Raw genomic sequence first — 12,691 nt, 5'->3', positions numbered from 1 at the left:
GACAAATCTATTTCTAATAGATTTTTTTTCTCTGTGTTCTTCACAAGCTTTTCAGGCTCCCTGCTAGGTCAGAATTGAGTCTACTGCAGGGTATCTATAAAGAAAGCGTAAACGTTATAATTAATGTTTAATTAAGGTTGGTTTGTGATTCTTGGTTCACAGCCTTAGGTTTGATTGGGTAAATGGATCAATGCTTATCAAAGCTGAGATCATCTCCCGATGTTAGCTTGTATTTTCCTGTACAGGGGGAAGGACATAGTTGATGGAAGCATGTTGATTTACATGTCAGCCAGGTATTCTGAAATATGTTTCATATAGTAACAAATAACTGTAACTTATTTTTTTCCCCTCTTGTGATTTTTTTTTTTTTTTTTTTGTTTTGTTGCCCAGCTCTTGCAGAATTCACTGAGGCAGATGAAGCAATGGCGGAGCTAGCGGTTGCTGATAATGTCTTCCTGTTCCTGACTGAATCTGTTGTGGGGTCTGAAAATTTCTACCAGGAGGAATTTTACATTCGCAAAATTCATAACCTTGTCACAGACTTCCTGGCACTTATGCCAATGAAAGTAAGTTGTTTGTGTGAAACAGTTCTTGAAAAATGTGGGCGTATCTTCTGTATTTCTAACATTAGGACAGGTAGCGTGGAGATTCAGATATGACCCTCAGCTTGGGGTGCTGCGGTTCAGAAAGCTTGTTGGCTTTATGGAACCCATATGTTTTGGGGTTTGTTCTCCGCACTGAAATAGAATGTGATTTTTTTTTTTTTTTTTGAAACACTTCAATGTGGTGAGATTTGCAAAGCAAGCTTTTGTGGTGGTAGTAGTTTGGGCTTTGGTTTTTTTTTTTTTTTTACATGATTAAAATTTAAATGAATGCTGGAATTGATGGCAACATATGTGGGTATTGATTTTGTTGTTGTTTTTTTCTTTTGATACAGACAGCAGTGTAACCTAAACTAACTTACTGGTTTTGTCCCTCATTTTTAATTTATTCTTTTACTAATGATCTTTTCCATGTTTAAGGGGAGGCATTCTGCTTTTTCTTTCAGTAGTATTAATTTTGGGGAAAATGAGCAGCTGTTTTCACTAGAACAGCAGAAATGCTGCAAGAGGGTTTAAAAAAAATAAAGAAAATTTGAAGCAATTACAACAGTTACATTTGTGCAAGACCTTGCATCTAGACACGGAAAATTAAAATCCTATGAAAAAGCTTTTATTTAATTTATGGAGGGTTTGTTTTGTGACCTTCATTGTGTTGAGCTGTAGTTGGAGTTGCCAAATAATTACTTTTTTCAGTGTGCAAAAAGAAGGATTTAAAAATATATTTTGTTCATTGTAACATTGCAGAATGAGAACAATATTGGTAGGAAAAACAATATTTGAGCCTTAAGAAACTTTGAGGGCATATATGAACATGTTGTAGACAGCTTTTAGGTTTAATTCTAATTTATTTATAATCTGTTGGTGTTGCATGTTTTTTTTTCTCAAGCTGTCTTTTTAACCCGCAGAATATTCAAAGAATAAGTATAATGTCAGTTCAAACAAGTTCGTGTTGATAACTTTACAGCTATATTTCTTTTGCAATGGCTGCCTGCGTACAACACTTACCACGTTGTAACAGGCTGTGGACATCCTTTGAAGGCTGCATGCAATGGTGTTTTCTGTGGTGAAGACACAGTAGCCCTTAGGAATCTTTAGAATATATGAGGTATATTTTATGGAAGTTCCTTAAACAATTGAGTGCAAACAGGTTTGGAACTGGGAACTTTTTTATGAAGCAGTTCTTCATTGGATGGTGTTGCTTTACAAAAGATGAAATGTCTCCCTGTAATGATACCAGTTCTTATGAAAGAGTTTGATAGAGGCCAGTACTAGCTTTACAGGAAAGACTTTGTTAGTGTGCAATTGGGATATAGCCCTACAAGGGAATTTTTGTCTTAACTGCTTAGCGGTTGGCTTATGTACTCAGCTATTTCTACTGAATCTCAAATTTTAGGTAGAGAATGTCTGCTTTGCAGGACCTCTTATTTTTTGTATATATGTAACGTTTGTTCAGTTGTATTTAAACTGTAAGTCAGCATTTTATTTCACTCTTCTGTATAGTTTTAACATTTATGCTGCTTGCCAGTGATGATTTGGGTAAATCTTTTGGTGGACTACAATTACAGTCAGAACTCAAAAATTAGCTTTAGTACTTCAGGTAATTCATTATTTCAGTTATCAACACTCGATTTTGTCCATGTATTAATTTTGTTAGTATACTAATTTGTCTAGTTTGCTCTGACCCTTTCCACAGTTATATCTAGTTTTTAACTATTTTTTCTTGATGAGACACAATTATTTGGCTGCTCATTCAATTTTGCAAATTAAGATACATTATAGACCATGATCTGGTCTTTAGTGACTATCACTTTGTTTTAATTTTTGGTGTGTTGAATTGGTTGCTTATTTCTTTCTTGTTCCTCAATGTATGCTTAATATTTAACAAAACTTAACTTTTCATCTCATGGCTATTTGCTTTCTCTAAGCCTCTGGTGGGATGTTTTGTTAAAGGCCTTTTGACATTAAAATTAAATGCCACCTGCTTTTTGTTTAGTAATTAGTTTTTTCAACAGAAAGAATTTTAGGATACTGATTAAAGGGCTTTTTTTTTTTTTTTAATTGCTGCAGTTGTTCTTCCCCTCCCTTCTCTCATTTTTTTTTCCTATTGTATTTATTGACATGTGGTAATGCTTTTAGTTGCAACAGACTGAGTCCAAAGTAATTACATCAGTCCAAAACTTTTCAAAACATAAAGTAGATGTAAGTACAAGTAGCCTTGAATGGCTAAAAAGGTACAATCCACCAATCTATATACAGAAGACATTATTTTACAGTGTTTTCTGTTTCTTTTCAATCCTGGTGGACAATGGTTTAACTTTCTTTGAAGCCAACCTATCTAGCTTTTGAAGTAAAACGAGGAAAAGGATCCATTTCTGGGGCCAAACCAAAGCATCTGGTGAAGTCAGTTGGGAAAAACTCACATGGTATAAGTTCAGGGCTGTAAACTTGAGGGCCTTGGCAGTAAGAAAGTGATTGAACGTATCTTGAAATGTAAGCTTTTGTGGGGACAGGGATTAAAAAAAAAATAAAATAATTGAATATTCTTGTCATGTATGTGCAAGGTCATTGGCTTTCTTAGTTTTTAAGAGACTGTTTAGACAATTCTGTTATTTCTGTTCTGTTACATTCCTAGCTCAATATAGATCAGGTTTTTTTTCTCCACTTCATAAATTGTGTAGGTGAAACAGCTGAGAAACCGTGCTGATGAAGATGCCCGTATGATCCACATGACTCTTCAAACGGGTAGTGATCCACCTGGTTCCCTTCGGAGAGATCTGGAGCATTTAATGCTTTTAGTAAGCCCCACTTTCTTTTAAATTACTGTGGCAAAAAGTGATTGTGACTTTCCTTCTTCATCAGAAAATCCATATCTGAATGATAACATACAGTATGGATCTTTCCCTTTTTGGATTAGAGGAATTTTTTTTTTCTTAAATACAGATACTTTCTATAACTTTTCATGTAAAGGAATTAATTTAATGCCTTGGCTTCTGATGTTAATGTAGTGTCATTTAATTCTTGTTTAGTAGGCAAATACTGCATTGTTTGTTATATTTGAAGAATAGCTGAAGAAGAGCTGAAGTTATTTTACAAAATATTTAAATACATAAATTTAAATTATTGTAAAATTATCTTAACATATCTATTATCTTAAGCCATCTTACTTCAACATAACTTAGACATAAGAATTTTAGGACTATAGGCTATAGGTGGAGTTGAGATCTGGCTAAATACACGGAAGTTCTTTGGAACAGAACACCTTTCTTTTATCTAGACCTTAATGGTTTACACAGTTTTTTATGTTTCTCTAAGTCTTCAAATGTCTCCCTATTTACTGTGGATAAACTAAAATTAAGATATTCCCCCCACTATTGACAATTATGCTGATAAAGGATTGAAATGTTTTAAATAATTTTCATATGTTGATATATTTGTAATGAGAATTTTGGAAGACTGTTTTGTATTTCTGGTAGAGTAGGCTAGGCAAGGTGACCCCATTAAGGCTGTGGAAATACAAATTCTGTAATTTCAGTAGAATTTTGACCACAGGCATGCATTTAAAAGAAAGATCTTTCTGTTTCTGTCATATTTTTTAATAAAAGAAAGAAAATGGAAATAAAATAAAATTGAAAGAAAACTTAAATATCTATGTTTATTTAAATATTAGTTAATAAGGTTACCTACCCACATTTTCAAAAAGACCCCACATCATAAAACAGATTTGCATATTGAACTGGTGCATTTTATATTTTCTGCTCATGAATAAATTAAAAACTTGTATATTTCCCCCTACTTAGCATGAAAACGTACAAATGTGCAATTCTAAACATAGGGATTGCTTGTCTTTTGCAAAGGTAGTTCTTTAGGTTATAGAACTTTAACAGGAAAATTTGTAGCAAAATGCTTTCTTAAGTAGCTTTAAGGTGTATAGTGAACTTAAAAGAAGAACTAGAAATGAAAAATATGTCTATTCAGATAACGGGTAAGATTTCTAATCCTGATACTGGCTAATATATAGAGGTATGCAAATGGTTATTTAAGGAGAAATGCCGCTGTTTTCTTAGCAATGATTTGATGCATAATAATTAGATACAAGGTATCATTTAAAGTTATGAAAGTTTCACTTATATGTTCGTTTTGAATTACTCTGGCTGTCGTTTGTTCTGATATTGCTATTGAGAAGCTGTCATTTTCAGAGAGTTTTAAGGAACAGAATATCAGCTGTGGGATGCTTTGCCTCTCAGATGTGTTTACCTTCTATAAAAGCAGTGCTTATTGTTGAAGTAATCATCTTTTTTTATATAGTTGATACTTTTCTAACATCTTCCTTTCTCTGATAGATTGCTGAATTGTATAGAAAAGACCCCTTTAATCTGGAACTTGCCCTTGAATACTGGTGTCCATCAGAACCTTTGCAGACATCTACCATCATGGGGTCCTACCTCGGAGTAGCTCATCAGCGACCCCCTCAGCGACAGGTTATCTAGATTTTCTTGAGTAATTACTAGTACCTTGAAATTGAAGTAATAAATGAATAGTCAACAAAGTTTTGGGTAGCTTCTAAGCTAGCTTCTAAGAAGGCATTATCTTTTATGAATTCCTTATTTGCACGTGTCCTACTCTGCATGACATGGTTAATTTTTGCTTGCTCTAAAATGAGCTACTGCCAGTCATTCGTGGTTGTCAATAAACTTAGTAAGGAAGAGTCCTAACCAAAGCTATTTGAAAATTTTGTTCAGGTCTGATTTTGTTGCAGTTGCTAAATGAATTCTGGTAACAGTGCACTTGTGTTTTCTGTCTGACCTCTACATACCTTTTTGGTGTAACCGAGAAGTTAAATTCCTTAACTATAAAAAAACTTAATAACTGTAGCTGATAGTATTTTGGGGGATAAAAATCCATGAGAATATTGTAATTATTTAAAGCCTAAAGGTTATAGCCCGTGAGGGACGGAACTTAAAATTAGATTGAAGAAGCAATCTAAACAGATGAAGCAGATGCTCCAAAACGCTTTGGATACCTGGGATGCTCTTAACCTTCAATGCGTCTTGAAGGACTCTGTAGTGTTAGGCAAAACCTAGTATGAGACACATCAGACGCATCCTGGAATACAGGCGATTTAAATTAGGGACTGGTGCAATCTGCAAACACCGTAATATGACCCTGGGAGGAGCCACCATGTGTGCGAGAGTTACTGTGTAGGGATATGACAAGCATAGTGAATTCTTTCCCTGTATCACTTAACTTGCACTGTGAGCTGTGTTAATAATACTGCTGTGCAGCATTTATGAGCTGAAGTAAATTTTATCACTAGAAATACAGAATGGCAGAGTTAATATATTTTGCAATAACATTAGTTATTTTGTTTTCTTTATTTTCTCTTTGAAACGTGATTTTCACCTTCAGGGAAACTGAATAGGCCAGTCTACAAAGGAATTTTTTTTTTTTTTGAGTTGTGTTTCCACCCCCCTAGCACCCCCGCCCCAATTACATTAGAATCTGTTTTCTGACTTTGGCTGCCTATTGTTTTCCTAAAATACTCGGATTTATTGTTTCTTGTTTGTGTGTTTTGTTTTGTTTTTTTTTAAACACTGATCGTTATGTATTCTAGGTTGTCTTGTCAAAGTTTGTTAGGCAAATGGGAGATCTGCTTCCTTCTACAATTTACATCCCATACTTGAAAATGCTGCGGGGACTGGCTAGTGGGCCTCAGTGTGCTCATTACTGCTTTAGTTTGCTAAAACTCAATGGCAGTAGTCACGGTAAGAAAAGTGACACTTCAGCTCTTTCTCAGCTCTTTTCTTTAGAAAAGTACAAAGGCTCATTTGAGATTAATTGTGGCTTCATGCTTTGAACATTTCATTGTTAGAACGAAGATGTAATTCACTTGAAAGTGTAATCTGGAAAAAAAATAAAGACTGATTAGGTAATTAAATGTCTGAGCACCTTAGCAAGTAATTCACATAATGAAATAATGCATTTTTTAAAAAAGCTGTGTCTTAACACCATAAGAGATGCAGAATATCAATATTGCTTATTGTGAAATGAGTGGTCTTAACTTTAAGTTGTATATTTTGTAAATATAGTTATCTTTCCTGAGCTGACTTTTTTCAGAAGCACTTTGTTTTTTGGAATTTTTTGATATGTGTAATAAGAGAACACTTTCTCAAAGTAAGATGTGCTGGTCAGTCCAGTATTTTGCATTGATCAAATTGGGAAAAAACCCACCCTACTTTGAAGATATAAATAATGCTGCAAACATTCTAATTCATAAAAGGGAAAACTTATTTTTACTAGCTCTTCATATTAGCACCTTTCTGTTTCTATTAAAAAACAAAAAAAACCACAAACCAAAACCACTAATTTCAGAAACAATAGCTTTACTTTGAACTTTATTTTTTTCCTCTAGATAAGAAAGATTTCCTTTTAAATTTAACTACCCTGCTTGTCACCCTGTGAAAGAGTAGAAAGACAATCTTGTCACCTGTTTGTCATTTTCCTAGCGGAAAACATCCAAGGAGCAGGTGGCAGCCCTGTCTCCTGGGAGCATTTCTTCCACTCTTTGATGCTTTATCATGAGCACTTAAGAAAGGACTTGCCAAGTGCAGACAGTGTCCAGTATCGTCACTTGCCTCTCCGAGGAATCACACAGAAAGAGCAGGATGGATTAATTGCCTTTTTACAGCTTACCACTGTTATAGTAAATTGGGTAAGTAACCTTTTAATTGATTTTCTTTGTTAATGCCTTTTTTTTTTTCTTGTAAAACATCATCATTCAGCTGTGAAGTTCACTTGACCAAAATGGTACGTAGAGGAAATTTACCTAGCAGTTGTTGTCATTTGGTTAGTGAACTTCAAAAGTGTGGGAAGCATCAGGAAGAACTGTTACAACCAAACATGTGGTCTAGGTGAAGCAGGAAGAGATGACACTTCTTCCTGTGTCACTGGTGTTACTGATTTTCTTGCTTTACCGACACTTTGGTGTCATGGAGATGTCTTTCAGAAGTGAGATATATTCAGAAGAAATGACTACGGAGTAGGAAAGTTCTTTGAAAGGTTCTTTGCATTTAATTATGATTGAAAAGGCAAAAATAATAGATGAATTTAAAAGGAAATGGTAGAAATCTGGCAAGGAAACTCATCAGCTATGAAATTTGCCTCCAGAGTTAGACTTAAGATGTCCCCAAACCAGGAATATAGAATGTGCCATGAATTGACTGGAAGAGGATTCCAAGAGAAAAAAACTGCAATGCAGATTTTATATTGTGAATTGTCTGGGTAATTCTGAGTAGTGTGGAATTCAGCTCTTCAGTACCCACCAGACTCTGCAGCCTAAAAATGTTATATAGTAGTTGTGTTATGTAGTAAGATACCCTTGGTTTTGCTCACACAAACACAAGACAGATCAGTGAAACTAGTTAGGCTTTTTAAAAATCATCCTTGATGGTGGTGATAATGGGGTGTTCCTGTGTGAGCTGTCACATCAGCATTGGATAAGCGTGGGGAAAAAGGAAATCTTAAAACTAGTATTTCCTGGCATCATCAAACCATAACCTGGGAAGACGTAAATTTGTTCTAAGGCTGCAGGGTTATAATTTATAAAGTCCCTCTACCAGTGCTCAAAGAAGCTGTATAGAGTGTAAGTACTAATAAGACTAATTCCATGAATATGTGTCTACCAAAAAAAATAATTGGGTTGTTGTAAGAAGCTTTATATTATGCACATAATTTTTCTGTATGGATAGGCACAGTTTTAGTAAGATGTGAATAATCGTCAAAGTAATAATCTGCAGTTTTGTTTTCTGTTGAACTCTGTAGAGTGAGAATGCTCGCTTGGCTCTTTGTGAGCACCCTCAGTGGACACCAGTAGTGGTCATTCTGGGACTTCTGCAGTGCAGCATTCCTCCTATTTTGAAAGCGGAGCTATTAGAAACCCTTACTGCTTTTGGAAGATCTCCTGAAATAGCTGCTTCACTCTGGCAATCCCTGGAATATACACAGGTATTTTAGGGTTTTCAGTGCTTGGAACCATAGCATCCCCATCTGTTGAAACTGTCAGTGTATTTGAAATAGTATTGCATTTCCTCCTAAATTTTCTTGTTGCCATTGTTGAATATAATTTTTTTTTCACTTATTTAATGCAGTTCTTTGAAACAATTTTGAAAATGACAGTACGGTTTTATGCCTCAGAGATCTCATTGGCTGTGCTTATTTTACATAAATACTGGTTTCCTAACAATCAGTCCTGTGTGTTCAGTATGTTTTTGCCTCAGTGTATGTTATCAGTAATAAATGTTCTGCAGGTTACATATTTTTCTGGTGGGGTTTTTTTGGTGTGTATGTGTGATATTCTTCTGGTGTGAGTGGTGTTTGTAGAAAGGAGGGACTCACTAAAAAGCTTCATTTTCAGGCATTAACTTCAGAGGAAGTTAATTGTAATTTACAGGACATTATTGCCAGCTTTCGCATTTAGATGGCAAATGTCAGATATATATTAAAAGCCCTACCTGTTAAAAAAAGTGTTTTTTCACTTCTGTCTTGGATTTCAGAGAAAAATTTTAAATGTGAATCTAAGGAAGATGAATATGAAATAAAAGTACTCTTGATATTGTTAATTTAAAAATCATAATGGGATGGGCTTATTTTATAGTCTGTATTATGGTTCAGACTAATTGCTGTTTTATTTAGAAGAAATTGAGGCATTCGAACTGCAACTACTAGTTTATTGTTAATTACTAATAAAAAGACCCTGACAATAATGGCATCTTCTAATAGTACTATTTTAAATGCTCACCACCTTCACTTCCTAATTTATGATATTCCTTAAAATATATTATTGTAAGAGATAAGAAGGGAAATGTCTTTCCCCTAGCCAATATAAGACAAAAATCATTAATGTGAAAGTGTTTCTGCTTTTTGTTTTGTTTAACAATAAACATGATGAAGATCTTTGAGCGTGTAAAGCTAGAAGCATGCAAGTATAAAACATATAATCCAGCTTTTCAGAGAGGAAAATCTTAGCTTTTTGCATTTTAAGAGGATTTAGGAAACAACTTCTTACAGCTAAAAAGTGATGAGTACCTTTTAGTCCTGATAGAAATGATAGAGATGCACTTTGGTTGTGTGAAATGTATTGTTTGTTCTCATTTTAATTTCTGTTTTGAAGATACTACAAACTGTGAGAGGTCCAGGCCAGAGACAAGCAATTGGTATTGAGGTAAGGGTTTCTCTGTACCTAGGCAGCCTCTCTGACCCATCTGCAGAGGCTGCATGTGCTGCCGTGTCCATGGGAAACCCTTGGAATAGTGCTGTCATTTCACTGCTTCTGAATTTACTCTGAGGCCTGCTTGTAATTTCTGGAAATTTTATCCATTTATGAATCTAGTGCAGCTTCCTACTAGTAACAGAGCGGCATCTAAACCCTCAAATTCCTTATGAGCACTACTTATTAAGGTTTTCCTATTTTCCTAAATTTGCCCCACTTTTGTAACGTATGAATACAGCTCACTTCACTTCTAATAAAAGTGGTAAATAAAAGCGAAGTATTAAATGTTAAGGCATATCTTCTAGTAGCTCAAGAAATGAAGAGTGTATTGCTGAACTGAAATGACAGTACTGTGGCTTCACTACTCTTTGTTTGTGGTGTACTGCAGACAAAAATGCAACAAAGTCAATTCACTGTAATGCCGTTATATTATTTGTTCTTACCTGTTTCTTCCTCCTTCAAAATATTTTGATTTTTTTCTTCTGTTTTTGCTCTTCTCTTGGGAAGGTTGAATTGAATGAGATTGAGTCCCGATGTGAGGAATACCCTTTAACCCGTGCCTTCTGCCGACTCATCAGCACACTAGTGGAGAGTTCATTCCCCTCTAACTTGGGAGCAGGTCTGCGCCCACCAGGCTTTGATCCCTATCTCCAGTTCCTCAGGGATTCTGTGTTTCTCCGGTTCCGCACGAGAGCTTACCGGAGAGCTGCTGAAAAAGTAATTTTTGTTTGAAAACTTTTTTTTAGGATGTAGATAAAATGATTTGACACTGCTAATGTGGCTTAGTTGTATCTGAGAAGCTGTGCAAGTTTGATGCAGCAGAGGTTACTGGTAGCAGTTTATAGTGTTTTGATTCTTTAGACAGGTGACTTTTTCGACTCATGGGTCATCAGGATCCATGAACTGCTTCTAAGGAGGCTGTATGACGAAGCTTATATTATTGCTAAATTTCAATTTGCTGTACAAGAATCTGCAGCTCTGCTACATAGCTAATGACTTCTGAACATCACATGCCCAGATCTACAAGTCAGATTTGTCCTTTCCTCACTGTTACTGAAGAGAATATTTCTGACTTGGTGAACCAAGGAATTTGGGTTTACTTTATGATACTTCTGTATAAAAGCACATGCTAAACTGTATCCTGGAAGCTATTAGTGGTCTGCTGTTAGCTGTATACCTAATAGAGACTCTTTATTGCTTGTAGTTTCAATATACTAGTATGTATATTGTATAATACAGCGTAAAATAGGCAACGAATCTGTTTTAGTGTTCTATTTTACTTCAGGAAAAAAAGCTCAGCCTTTCAGATTATTTGATGTGATGAATTATAAGTGTTGTAGTGATATTATTTCAAAATTAGATAGTCATGCCATACTTCTCATCCAGTACCTCACTGCGCGGCATGTTGTATTTTTTGTCATCCCGGTCTTGTTGCTGCAGTGTCAGTCTTATTCTCTGTATGACTTTTTCTCCATTTTGTGATTATCTACAGTGGGAAGTAGCTGAAGTAGTTCTGGAAGTGTTTTACAAATTGCTACGGGACTATGAACCTCAACTTGAAGACTTTGTGGACCAATATGTGGAGTTACAAGGTTAACTTGTTCATTTGTTCGCTGGCAGATGGAACTGTAACTTGCTTTGCTTTTTTGCCTCTGTCTTGTGATCTCGGTTAATATTGCAAGTAAGCTGGTGGAAGCTAGACCAAAGCTTTAATACAGGAAGACATTCAAAAAATGTCCGCATACTATCGGGAGCGATGTTGCTGATTCAGTAGGGCTTCATGTACACTATATCCTACTTCCCTAGCTCTGCAAGGGGGATGACATCTGTCTTTCTTGCATTGCTGATTTGATTAAAGCGCAGTGTTTGACATTTAAAAGCACTTTGGTTTTGGGCTTGGGCCTCTGGATTTCTTTGGTCTTTATCTAAATCACCACTATTCATTTAAAGGGTTAATTTAAAGGTGTCAGTGTATTTGAAATACTGTCCAATATTATTGATATATTAATTATTCAGAGCAGACAGTAGCAGTATAATTATGATCTGAAGTAATTTAATTCTGGACAACCATTCTTTAAAAGGCCAAAGTTGATGGCAGTTGCCTCGTTATAGACATTTAAGGTTTATTTGGGCCGCAGATTTTTTTTTAGTACAACGTTTCTTCTTAAGATTGACTGCCAGCCTGATGCCTGTGGATTTGCTTGTAGCAATAGAGAACTATAAGAACGACTTCTTAAATGGACAACAACTTGAAGACATACCTCTCTAGTGAGCTTGCCTCAGTCTGGGAGGCCTCTGTGCCCTGTACTTAGACAAACAGTTTTGGCAGCTTAGCTGGCTTGAGCAATTTCTGTTAGCTCATTCCTGACCTTGGCTAGACCTTCAGCTTCTATGATTATTTTGTGGGTTACATGATACATTGGAGAAATGGGTTAAATACGATCTTTTTGGCTAGATCCATTTCTTGAACTGATTCAGTGTCTGATGGCACATCTGTTGGCGTCTTAGGGGGCAGCACAGACACAGACTAAATGGAAGGAGAAGGGGATTTTTTTTAAGCTGATGCCAAAAGAAACTGCACGCTCATTCTCACATATTAAAAAAAAAAAAAAAATAACCTTACTGCTGTCCTGCTTTTATCCACCATTGTTTACTAGGAGACTAGATAAACCAGAAGCATTAGTCTTGACTTTTCCTCTTATTTTGTTTTATATGGGTCTTTGGTTTTTAGGCTAGTAGTTTCATTTTTGCATGCGGACATGCAAGTATCTGTACACTATGATCATCACAGGTTTGGTGGACCTTCTCAGCTTTGATTTCTGGA

General features: G+C 35.5%; 1 protein-coding gene across 1 annotated transcript in view; it reads left to right on the top strand.

Annotated features, from left to right (window-relative positions):
- NUP205 (nucleoporin 205) overlaps window positions 1-12,691 on the top strand; it is a 54,343-nt gene that overhangs the window by 12,476 nt on the left and 29,176 nt on the right. The window contains exons 8-16 of the mRNA XM_074575991.1: window positions 391-566; window positions 3,281-3,397; window positions 4,943-5,080; window positions 6,214-6,364; window positions 7,106-7,311; window positions 8,421-8,603; window positions 9,769-9,819; window positions 10,375-10,584; window positions 11,360-11,459. Coding sequence (XP_074432092.1) covers window positions 391-566; window positions 3,281-3,397; window positions 4,943-5,080; window positions 6,214-6,364; window positions 7,106-7,311; window positions 8,421-8,603; window positions 9,769-9,819; window positions 10,375-10,584; window positions 11,360-11,459 — 1,332 coding nt within the window. The remainder of the gene's footprint in view (window positions 1-390; window positions 567-3,280; window positions 3,398-4,942; window positions 5,081-6,213; window positions 6,365-7,105; window positions 7,312-8,420; window positions 8,604-9,768; window positions 9,820-10,374; window positions 10,585-11,359; window positions 11,460-12,691) is intronic.

Source organism: Larus michahellis, chromosome 1, assembly GCF_964199755.1.
Source record: "Larus michahellis chromosome 1, bLarMic1.1, whole genome shotgun sequence".
Taxonomy (NCBI): Eukaryota; Metazoa; Chordata; class Aves; order Charadriiformes; family Laridae; genus Larus; species Larus michahellis.
Note: the sequence above shows the minus strand (reverse complement) of the source record. Positions and strands in the feature narration are given on the sequence as shown.